At 39.1% G+C, this 12025-nt stretch overlaps 1 protein-coding gene across 19 annotated transcripts in view; it reads left to right on the top strand.

Annotated features, from left to right (window-relative positions):
• The window catches only part of DEUP1 (deuterosome assembly protein 1), a 196766-nt gene extending 185052 nt beyond the window's left edge, over window positions 1-11714 (top strand). For 17 of the 19 annotated variants that reach the window (XM_073887152.1, XM_073887151.1, XM_025893923.2 and 14 more), the window contains 2 exons: window positions 1846-1960; window positions 10822-11714. In XM_073887152.1, the coding sequence (XP_073743253.1) occupies window positions 1846-1960; window positions 10822-10998 (292 nt within the window). In that variant the 3' untranslated portion in view covers window positions 10999-11714. The other 2 variants (XM_073887163.1, XM_073887165.1) reach the window with 2 other exon arrangements.
• The last annotated feature ends 311 nt before the right edge of the window (window positions 11715-12025 follow it).

Below are 12025 nucleotides of genomic sequence, written 5' to 3'. Positions count from 1 at the left end.
TCCCTTTCAATCTCTACATTTTATGGCTCTTACAGTAAAAAGCATGTTCATATATAAGTTTTAAGAATTAACACTGTAAAACTGTATCGATATATCCAAAGCAAAATGGATAGTTGAGATAATTCTGTAGAAAATTCAGGACAAATAATACTTTCCCTGAAATCTTTGTATAATTGAGATTACAAAGAGATATATATTTCTTGAGTCCCTTCTATAATTATCTTATTTTTTCCCACTGTGCTTTGAAGTATAGACGGTAGCCTCAAATTAAAAGGTTTAGCTGGAGACTCTACACACATGTACTCTGCAATTGTTACAATTCTATCTGAATTGTGAGATGTTTCATCTTAACGTGCACATCATAAGCCATGTTATTTCAATTTAATTTGCTGTTCTGTTTCCATGGTAATTATGGTTTGGAAGAATGGATTTAAAAAAAAGATATATTTCAAGATAAGTAAAAATGGAAAACATGTTGTGTTTGTTTTTATGTCCTAATTTACAGATGTCTCACTTAACTTTTATTGTTATTTGTATGCATCGCTTTGAAAATGTTTACATAATAGGAAAAAAGCCTATATAGATAGATAGTCTTTGGATAAGAACAGAGAACAATAATGTGAATTTTTTGGAGCTGCGTGGAATTAAAATATGAAGGCTTTGAAAATGGTAAATCAATACCTGTGGAGAATTTGAATAATCAGTAAAAATGAATAAATAATTTTAAGTTGAAGGGATTCTTATGTTTTCATGGGCTTTGATGATTTTGATTAAATTTCAACCCCAATTTCATGAATTAATGTTCAGAAAGACATTTATTTAGTCCCAAATAGCTCATACTATTAGGATGTTTTTATATAAAATTTTACTGGAAATTGGTTCGGGTTTTTGTTTTGTTATTCACTTGTTTAGTCAGCATACCAAAATTTAAAATCTCACTGGTATTTTATTCAGTCTCATCTTCTACCTTATATTTTAGCACACACAACCAGTTCTGTACTATAACTTTCATCCCAACCGTGGAGTTCAATTCTCCCAAGAACCCATTTTTTATCAATGAAAAAATTAAAGTCACAGAAAGATATAGTTTCCTGCTCAAGGTCAGTGTCATACAACTACTAAGTGTGGAAGAGTTTAGCAGATGATATAAATTGAAAAAATGTTACAAATTTTTTTTTAAGATTTTATTTATTTGAGAGAGAGTGAGAGAGAAAATGCATGAGCAGGAGGAGGGGCAGAGGGAGAAGCAGGCTTCCCGTGGAGCAGGGAGCCCGATGTGGGGCTCAGTCCCAGGGCCCTGGGATCATGACCTGAGCTGAAGGCAGACGCTTAACGACTGAGCCACCGAGGCGTCCCAAAATGTTAACAAATTATTAAGCCCTATAGGAATTAGAATTACTGTACAAGGACTTGTTCTAGCATAAAAAAAAAAAAGCATAATTCTTTTAAGAAAACCAGCAAGGTTAAGTGAAACAGAGAATACAAAAAAAGGATTATTTAGAATTGTCAAGGGCAGCAGTGTGAGCTGTTTTGAGATTCTTCCCAAACTGGTATCGTGTTATTTAATTAAATGGCAAAGAGATCTGAAAGTAAAACACAGAAAGGGATACAATATAGGCAATAAGAGTAGAAGAATATTTTTAACAATTACCAAGTTTCCTGTTCACTATTAATCATTAGAAATGACTCATCTGGAAGATGATTTTCAAAGAGACACCGAGATAAGAAGCCCAAAGCTTTGTCCTGCTTCCCCTCCTGTTAGACATCAGAGAAATTTAAATCCTTAGCTGCATGAACAAGCAGTGTCCTTGGTAGCGGTAAACGAGGACCATCCTTCTCTTCTAGACTTAGCCAAGATCGTGAACCAAACCGAAGTGTGATGTCTCCACTACCACCCATGCCATTTCAAACCAAAGAAATGACAAGTCCCCTGGTTAGTGACAACGAAGTGTTCCCACTGGTGAGTTGCTGGTTGTTGGTTAATTTTTTCCTTGAGGGAGTGATTACTCTTACACTGATACCTATATACTGATGTATACAGAGTTAAAAAAAAAAAAAAAAAAAACAACGTTGTTCCTTGGATAGGACTCCAAGGTGGGTCTGGAGTCATTTGGCCATGCCTTTCCATAGAAGGAAAAGAGATCCATAATGTTGCATGAAGTATTTCAACCTATGGCTCTTCACCTCTAGTGCAGGCCGGCATTACTGGTGATGCTTTTTAAAAATCCAAGTGCTTAGGACCCATCTCTAGACACTCCGTGAGCCCTCAGTGATCTGCCTATTTTAGAGAGCTACAAGTGATCTTTTATGACTGTTTAAAAAAAAAACTTTTTTATTGACTCTGACATACATACAGAAATATGCGCAGATCAGAACTGGACAGCGTGATGAATTATCACAAAGGGAGCATCAGGTAACTAGCACGCAGGTAATAAACAGAACGTTGGTGGCACTCCGGAAGCACCTCTCACATCCCCTTCCCGTTACTTCTTCCACTTGCTTCCAAGGTAACCACTATCCTGACCTTTAATGTCATGAATTAATTGCGGCCATTTGTAAATTTAATGTAAATGGTATCATACTATATGTGTTCTTTGTGTCTGGCTTCTTTTGCTCAACATTATTTCTGAGGTTCACCATCCACATTGTTTTATATGGCTGTAGTTGGTCCATTTTTGTTTCTCTATAGTATTCCATATATATAAATTCTACATAGAATGAGACTACAATTTATCCATTTTACTGTTGGCAGGCATTTGACTTATTTCCTGCTTGAGAATATTACAAATAATACTGTTAAACACATTCTTTTATGTGTCTTTTGGTGCACACGTATACACATTTCCATTGGGTATATTCCCAAGAGTGGAATTGCTAGGTCATGGGATATGCATAAGGTCAGCTTTAGGAGGTAATGCCAAACTGTTTTCCTAACTGTTTGAGCCAGCTAATACCCCAATAAGAATGTTCTTCTTGTTATATATTCTTTCCAACACTTGGTATTATTGGTCTTTTAATTTTCGCTTTCATGGTCAGTGTGTAGTAACTTCCTATTGTGGTCTTAATTACGTATCTGGTGAATAAAACTGAGCACCTTTTTGTGTATTTATTGGCCATTTTGATATTCTCCTTTGTAAAGTGTCTGTTCAATTTCCTTGCCTAACTTTCTATTGGATTGTCTTTATTCTCATCTATTTATAGGAGTTCTTTATATATTCTGGATATAAGCCCTTTGTTGATTATGTATATGGCAAATATCTTCTCCCACTCTTACTTGCCTCCTCACTTAATAATATCTTTTGGTAACCAGAAGTTCCTAATTTTAATACAGTCAAACTTATGAATCTTTTTCTCTATAGTTAACATTTTTGGTATCCTATTTAAAACTTGGCCTGTCCCAAAGTTATAAAAATACTATCCTATGTTACCTTCTAGAACCTATGGCTCTTTACCTTTCATACTTAGATTTACACCTGGAATCAATTTTTGCATGTGGTGCAAGGTAGTATTCTCAAACTGTTTTCCCATGAAAATATTCAGTTGAATTTGCACATGTATTCTAGTCCTGCAGATTTTATTGAATTTTTTATATATAGAATCAAAATAATGACAGTTTGTTTTCTACTTTCATATCTTTGTACCTTCTTATTTTCTTTTTCTTGCTTTATTATACTAAGGCCTCCTGTAAATGTTGAGTAGGAGAAGTGGTATAAGCAATATCCTTCTTGCATTCTCAGTTGCAAAGAGAAAGCTTTCAATATTCCACCATTGTGTCTAGGTATTTTGTAGATTCCTTTGAAAAGATTAAGGAAATTCCCTTTTATTCCTAGATTGCTAACTTTGTTCATGAATTAATATGGAATTTTATCAGATGCTTTTATTGCTTCTTTTGAAATGACCAAAAGAAAAGAAATGACCGTATAATTTTTCTCTTTTGCTTGGTTAATGTGATGTTTTTTTCTTGTTAACCCAACTTTGAATTCTTGGAATAAACTCCATTTGATAACTGCATTTGGTCTGTTCATATTGGCTTAGAATTTTTGCTTTGTGTTCACTAGAGAAATTAGCCTGTAATGTTCCTTTGCTGTCCTTGTCAAGCTTTAGTATCAGATTATGCTGAGCTCATAAAACAGGTGGGAAAGTTTCTTAATTTCCTATTCTTCTGTTTCTTCATTTTCCTTGACTCTCTGCATTGGTTTCTATGCATAAAAGAGCCACCTCTCCCTGTCTTAAGAAAGTGGTCTCATGTAGGTTAATCTCAGTCTTATATTTTTCAGTTCTTAAATTTTCATTTGATTCTTTTTTACATTTTCCATTTCTGTGCTGAAATTTTCTGCCTTACGATTTAATTTCTTGAACACAATAATCACAGGGTTTCTTAAAGTAGATGTCTACCTCAGAAAGTAAGTAGTGTTACTCTTAGCAATTACTTTCACTTGTATTCAAAGTATATTATGCAATTTTCAGCACCTCTCCATGATATACTAATATCGGATACAAATTATAAACAATGACAACAGAAAATGTTTAAACTGATGGGGTATCCCATTAATACTTTCCTGTTTTTCTGAATTCTATCACCTTCTTTTGGTAGAGACTGGAAGTAAGATTTAAGCTGCTGTGGAAGTAGAAGACTTAAAACCATTAACTTTTGAAGCGTTAGAGATCTCTAAAGCCTTGAAATGCTCTCTTGTGCTCATCTTGACATAAAATGCCAGAATTATTTGAACAGAATAAAATTTCATACCAATAAAGTAACTGAAATAAATTTCCTTATTTAAGCTACAGGAACAGCTAGGGGGATTTAGCAAATTCTGTATCAACAAAATTTGGATCTTTAAGGACTCCGAAGTAAGCATATACTCCAGTGAAACCAAACATGATGAATTGTTAAATGCCATATGGTTCTAATGTCAGCTGATTTTAGCATTTTAGGATCATTAGTCTCTGCTCAAATATCACCTCATCCAAGAGGCCTGAGCAACCAACCTACAGTAGCATCTCCCTCTCTTTTTCCTGACCCCTCGTCCTGGTTTTTATTTTGTTCATAGCATTTCACCACGAAACATTTTACGTCTGCTTGTGTGTTTGCCTCCCTCCTCTAGAATTTAAACTCCATGAAAGTAGGGACATTTTCTGTCTTTGTTTACTGTTGTAATCCCAGCACCTAAAATAGTGTGTAGCACTAGTAGGCACATTAAAAGCATCCCAGAGTATCTGTTGTAGTAACTTAATAAACACTGGACTTCCTTCTATCTCTAAAATTCTGTGTCACTCCTTTGAGGAAGTTCATAAGCCCCAGAGTCTCCAGGAAAGAAAATTCTCTAGTTTTTGGTCTGGGCATGGGGAACTTAATCTGTGATGTTCCCTGAAAGACATGGCCTAGCTCACTGTTCTGGGTCCCGTAGTTTCCCCCCACGTCTGCATTTTAACTTCTACAATAGTACTGTTCCTTCTAAGACCAGCAGCAACCTTCTACTTGTTAATTAAATATGCCTTTAAGAAGTCATCTTCCTTAATCATTTTTTCTTGAAACTGTCATGTTCTCTGGCTTCTATGACCCTATTCTCCACTGATTTTCCTGCTGCCTTTCTGGTTACTTTTTCCCAGTCTGCTTCCAAGCTTCTCTCTCCTATACCCATCCCTTAAATATTAATATTCATCATTCAGTCATAAAATAAACATGTATTATAAGTACCCAGCTTATGGCAGGTTCTGTTCTAAACACATCTTTGATGAGACAGACAACTCTACAGTCTGGTGAAAGAGAGGAACTACCCCCCCTCCAGTGGATGAACAGATTAACAAATAGTGTTACAGACACAAAATGGAATACTATTCAACCATGAAAAGGAGTGAAGTAGAGATACATGCTACAATGTGGTGGATGAACCCCCAAAAGACTACGCTAAGTGAAAGCATTTAGCCACAAAAGGTCATATATTTTATGATTTCACCTATAGGAAGTGCTGAGAATAGGTAAATCATAGAAACAGGATGCAGACTGGTGGTTACCAGAGGCAGCACAGGGAACAGGGAATGGGGATCACTGGCTTTGTGGGTTCGGTTTCCTTTCAGGATGATGAAACTATTTTAGAACCAGATAGAGATGGTGGTTGCATAACATTCTGAATGTACTAAATGCCACTGAATGGTTCATTTTAAAATGGTTTTATTTGTTGTGCATTTTACCTCAAAAAAGGGGGATTGATGACTGGAAACAAATGAATATATAAAAAATATCAAATAGTGATAAATTTTATGACAAAAAGAAAAGCCGGTAATGTGATAGGAAGTGATGGGAGTGTGAGGGATTACTTTCAGTTGAGTGGCCTGGAAAATGAAGAGGGGACCCTGAGGAGACCTAAATTAACAACAACAAAAAATGATCCAAAGATCTGGAGGAAGAGGGCTTCAGGCAGAGGGAGCCCCTGGTGCAAATCTGTAAGGCAGGAACAAGTTTGGTAAGTTTGAGAACCAGTCAGGGTGCGGGGGTGGAAGGGTCTGGAGCCAGAAAGAGAGAGAGGATGGAATGAAATGGAGACAGAGAAGTAATCAGAGGAAGACCAGATCTGTAGAGACTATAGGCCAAGGGAAGGAATTTGAGTTTTGTTTTTAAAGTATCTTTTAGGAAGACCCTTTTGATTGCCAAATAAATAATAAAAGATAGAGGGGCAAAGGTAGAAGTGGGGAGAACAATTTTTGGGCTATTTCAGTAGTCAAGGCAAGAGATGATGATGCTGGCTTGGTAGCGGTGGAAATAGAGCAGCACGTGGGATCTGAAATGTTGTGGAAAACAGACCAGACTGACAGTGGGTTGGCTCTGGGGAGAGAGAAAGAGAGGACTCAGAGATGAGTCCTAGGATGTCAGCCTGAGCATTGGGTGGAGGCTAGCACCACTTTCTGACATGAAAGCCTAGGGGAAGGAGCAGGGTTAGAGGAGAAAATCATGATTTCTAGATTGGGCACTTAAATTCAAAAATGTTTATTAGACATGCAAATGGGGATCTCACATAGGTGTTAAGATATGTGACTCTGGGATTCAAGGAAAAGATCAGAGTTGGAAACAAAATATGGGAGTAATCAGCACGTGGCTGATATTTAAATCTGTAGGACTGGATGAGAATACTTGGAAGGGTATAAATGGGGAAACTGCCCTAAGACAAAGCCTCAGACCATAACATTTAGTGGTCCAATGGGAATCTTCAAGGAGAGGAGGAAAGATTGATGGCAAAGGAGGTGGGGTCCATGAGTAACGAGGTTCATTTGCAGAAACAGCCATCGAGAAGATACGAAGGAATAGAATCCATGGTATAGGTAGAAGTAAGAGTCTCTGAAACAGAGTATGGCCTAAAATATGGCTACAGGTGCAAAAGGTGTGGAGAGATGAGGGAGCTCCCTCCCAAGAAAGAGGCAAGGCCACCAGGTAATGAGTGAGAAAGTGAATATGCCAGGGAAGTGCAATAGAATGGTCAGGCGGTGTTACCATCTCACATTTGAGGTCACGGACTTTAAGTGAAAGCAGTCCCCACAGTAATACAATTCCTCCTCCGTCCACCTGCCTGAGGATGCCGCTGCTCAGGTGCAGGCATGGCTCAGGCAGTTTAGTTAGGTCTGGGTTTTGCCGAGTACCTAGGACAGAGACAGGATACAGGTAAGTGCCCTGGGGCGGGGGGGGGGGGTGTGGAGACAAGTTGCTGAATGGTTGTAACGATGGATCTGGAATATAAGCAGAGTTAGAAGGGAATGAGTGACATGAGAAAGTGGGAATACTAGACTAAGCTGGAAGGATAATGGGTTGGGTTGCTGAAAATCTTGATTAATAAATAATGCAGTTATCATTGCTGACAATGTCAAGAACATGAACATGGGAGTGGGTGCCTGAAATGAAGTTCTCTCCAAGATTCCATTTTTGAATTGCTTTTTTTATTTGCATGTCTTAGATGATTTCAATCAGACTCACAGCTTTAATTATCTATAACTTTGAAATATCTCTGATCCAGACCTACCCTTTGAGATCTGGACTGATGGTATATCGCATTTTCTATATGACAATCTGTTTGAGTCCCAAGTCACCCCTAATTCAACATTATTTAAAATCAAATGCACTTTCTTCATTCATATGTTAATCCAAAAATTTTGTTTAAAATGTACTCTGTGCCAAAATCTGTGCTAGAACCTGGGGAATCGAAAATAAATAAGACCTTACCCCTAATGGGCCCCTTTTACTGTTTTATTTTTTCTCAATAAATGGCACTGATGTCACCCAGTCATCACTCAAGCCAGAAGTTAGGAAGTCGTCCATCTGTGATCAAGTTTCCTAGAATCTGAGATGGAGATTCTTATGAAAGTGATTTATTGAAGGTAGTATTCTTGGCAGAAGGAGAGTCAGGGAAACAGTCTAGGGGAGGCGAGAAAAGCTAAACAAGGATGAGGTCTCAGGTAGAGATTAGCTTGGCCTGGTCTCACCAGGAGCTTGGAGCATGTACTGCAGGACAGAGTCGGCTCCCCTGGAGACAAGAAGTCTGGCTTTTTGTGCCCCACGTCAATCAGTCCTTGCCCCTGAGAGGAGAGGGAATGGGCTGAGGGGAATACTGCAACTTCTCAGATGAGGCAGTCAAAATATTTGCAAAGCTCCAGCCCAGCCAAGGGCAGGTCTCCAGAGAACCAACACCCACAGTAGCTGGAGGATAGCTGCACCAGCCCGTTGAAGGGAATCCCCATAGGGCACCATCAGCATCCGCTACAGTCCACCTCTTGAACCACTCAGATCCATGTTCTCTTCCTGGGGTTCATTCCATTCAGGCCTGTCTTCTCCAAGCTTCTGGCTGGCCATAATTTCTGGGAAAGCTTATAAGAGGAGGGTTAGTGCAACAAAATACAGGCCTTGATGCTGCAGCTGGTCTCAAGGACTTGACTGATAGTCATCATCTTGTCACCCATTCTAAGGCTCCCATGCCCTTGTCAGGATGTGGTTTGCCATTTACAGTTAAAACTGGGCACAAGGGTATTTAAAGAAACCTCAGTGGCTCACCTGAATATCAAACATATTCCTCACTGCCTCCATTATGTAGCAGTAGTCTTTGTGATGATTAGGGCCAGGTACCTCTGCCGGGGTACCTTTTCTGAGCCTCTGATCTGTTGGCACAAAGAGCCCAAGGTGGCTGGGTACCAGCCAATGCTTTAAGTTTAGTGAAACTCTTACGGGTCTCTTGGTGGGGGCATTTCCCTCTCTGAGACCCACCACCTGTACATCAACAGAGCCTCAAGATACAAAGACAGAAGGTACAAATTCTCCAAGTGGGTCACCAGAAATGATAGAGTGGGGCCATTCCTCCATCCTCCCTTTTGTTCCCAGATTTGTGTGTTCTACCTGTGGGAGACACAGTAGCATATAATAGCCATTGGTTGAAAGTCTATACCATATCCTGAAAACGGTACCCCATCCTCACAGGCTATAATTTCCCAGCTGACGATGCCCCAGCCCTGCCTTCAAGAAGTCTATCAGGCTAGCCTCCTCTAGATGGTGCTGTATGCAGGAAGACCAGTGAATGCCGTGGTCATGTCCCACTGCCATACTCCTCTGCTGTAAATTAGGTTCCTTTACTTTTAATCAGGATCCCACGTCAATAAATCGGTCTCTCTGTGAGCTCTCAGGGAGTGATCAAGGCCAAGGCCCTTCGGGCAGGAAAGGCAAACCCACAGAATACATGTCAGTGCTGGTAAGGATAAAACATTGCCCTTTCCAAGGTGTAAGGGACCTGGGGTAAACTAATTGCCACCAAGAGGCTGGCTGGTCTCTTTGAGGGATGGTGCCGTATCAGGAACTCCTCAGCTTTGGTCTCTATTGCAAGCAGATGAGACACTCAACATCAACGGTTAGCTAACTTAACCTTGGTGAAAGGGAGACCGTGCCACTGAACCCGTCTGTAATTTCCACTGGAGTGGCCAAGGACAGAGCTTGATCCAGTCATCCTATCCACTCCGTAGATGCTCTGCCTCAGCCAGGGCTCAGTAGCATTGCAGGGACTGTTCTGTGAATAGTATACAGTTTTCTGCTACAGATGGTGTGGCCTTGCTCCAGAATCTTAAAGGCCTTCAATGCAACTTGCCTAGTAAATTTACCAGAGGCTACACGAGGCAATTTTTTTCTATCAGAGATTCTTCTAGTATGGGATCTGCTAAGTCATCTGGCATAAATTAGGACTTCACAGGTCACAAACCGTTAAATGAGCAAGCACTTCCATATTAGCACGAAGTGTGTAACTGGGCGCTTACCACTGAGGCTTTGTTGGCTCTAATCGGACAAACGAGCTACATTCCAGCATTAGGGCCTTCCCCATGAGGAAGCCGCTCGAACCCCGACGTGCATCATGCTGCCAGCCCTCCTCACCTGGCCAACTCCAGATAGCAATTAGCTCCCTTTTTCAGCCAATCCTTAACTGTTTTTTTCCTATTAAGCTTTTCTTGCCCAAGTCTACTATAATCTTCACTTTAGCTTTTTGGAGTTGCCTATTTTCAGATGAATACCTTTGGTTTTACAAATTGGTCGAGTATGTTTTAGGCAAGTCCCATGGTAATTTTGTTGTCTCTGCTTTTGCAGCTGGACACGGTAATATTCGTTTCTGGAACTTTCGAATATAATGGTGCTGTGATGTTTTCGTTCCTTGAGGATTTCACGAGCAGTCACTGTATTACCACAGCCTAGGTTATTTCATTAAGAATTGCGCCGTCTGACCATGCCAGGGATGAAGCATGCCTGGAAACAGGAAGGTTTAGAAGGCTTTGTGTTCCTCATCTAACATTTCTTTCTCTCTTTAGTCTCCCCCAGATATAGTCTTCCCAGCCTCTTTGGCTGCACAGCATTTCCTTCTGGAGGAAGAGAAGCGAGCAAAAGAATTTGAGAAACTTCTAAATACACATATTGATGAACTGCAAAGACATACAGAATTTACTCTTAATAAATACACCAAGCTCAAACAAAATAGACACCTATGAGCTTTTAAACTCTTTTATTTGCTTCCTCACCCCAAGAAAAAAAGCTCTGGCAAAATATTTACAAAGCTGAATAATGAAACTGAGAAATTTTGTTCTGTTTTCTTAAGTAAATCATTTCTGTTAGGCAGCTAGAAAATAGTATTTTGTTCGATAAAGCTGTTTGTATTTCTACATTTACATAGTAAATTGTTTGGCTATAGAGTTACGATAAAATAAACGTGACTACTCCAAAAGAGATTCGTTTCCCAGTCTAAGGAATACTGTGGAATTCAATATGGGTTTTTTTCCCCCGCTTGAATCATGTACACTGAAAACCCATTTCCTCTGTAACAACACAAAAGGAGGGAAAGGGAATGCTGCATTCCAAATATCAACGCATCATCAAGTGCAGCTCAGTTGTTCTAGGTTTGAAAACTCAAGGATTTTTACAAAAATGAAAAGACATTATTCTGAGCTATATCAACATCCTAAAATGTCTTTTAGAAAAAAAAGTACAGCTTTACTGGTTCCATCCTTGTAATGTCTCTGTCTTAACACAGTAAGACATGGAACATACTGTTTACATACTTAACATATATGTGCCAGCCAGAGATGAAAGCTTTCCTGTTAGCGCTAATTACTTCATGGACATGAACAAGATCAAGAAGATACGAAACATTACTGTCGTGGCATTCCTCTTTGTGATACCTCTGTTTTTAATACAATAAAGGAATACGAAATTCGGTGGACTGAAAACATAAATGCCAAATCTGTATACAACAGTAATAGCATGGTAGTGGACAATAAAATTCAAGTTACAAACATACAAGCATGATAATCCATTCTTCTTTAAAAATGACACTTATATTTAAGATTATGAAAAATCCCTCTATGGTTATTCAAGGTAAGTCCTACAGCTTTTATAATTTTCTTTTTCCCTTCGAAAAGACTGAATCTCAACATACTGAAAGATGAAGTCATGATGTCTTTAGATAACAAGTATCATTGTCATGTGAAAAATGCAGAGCCCTGTTCCCTGTAGGTGATG

The sequence above is a fragment of the Callorhinus ursinus genome, unplaced genomic scaffold (assembly GCF_003265705.2).
Source record: "Callorhinus ursinus isolate GAN/ISIS: 27379988/994484 unplaced genomic scaffold, GSC_fseal_2.0 scaffold76, whole genome shotgun sequence".
NCBI classification, from domain to species: Eukaryota; Metazoa; Chordata; class Mammalia; order Carnivora; family Otariidae; genus Callorhinus; species Callorhinus ursinus.
The sequence above is the reverse complement of the archived record's forward strand: the minus strand, read 5'-3'. Positions and strand labels throughout refer to the sequence as shown.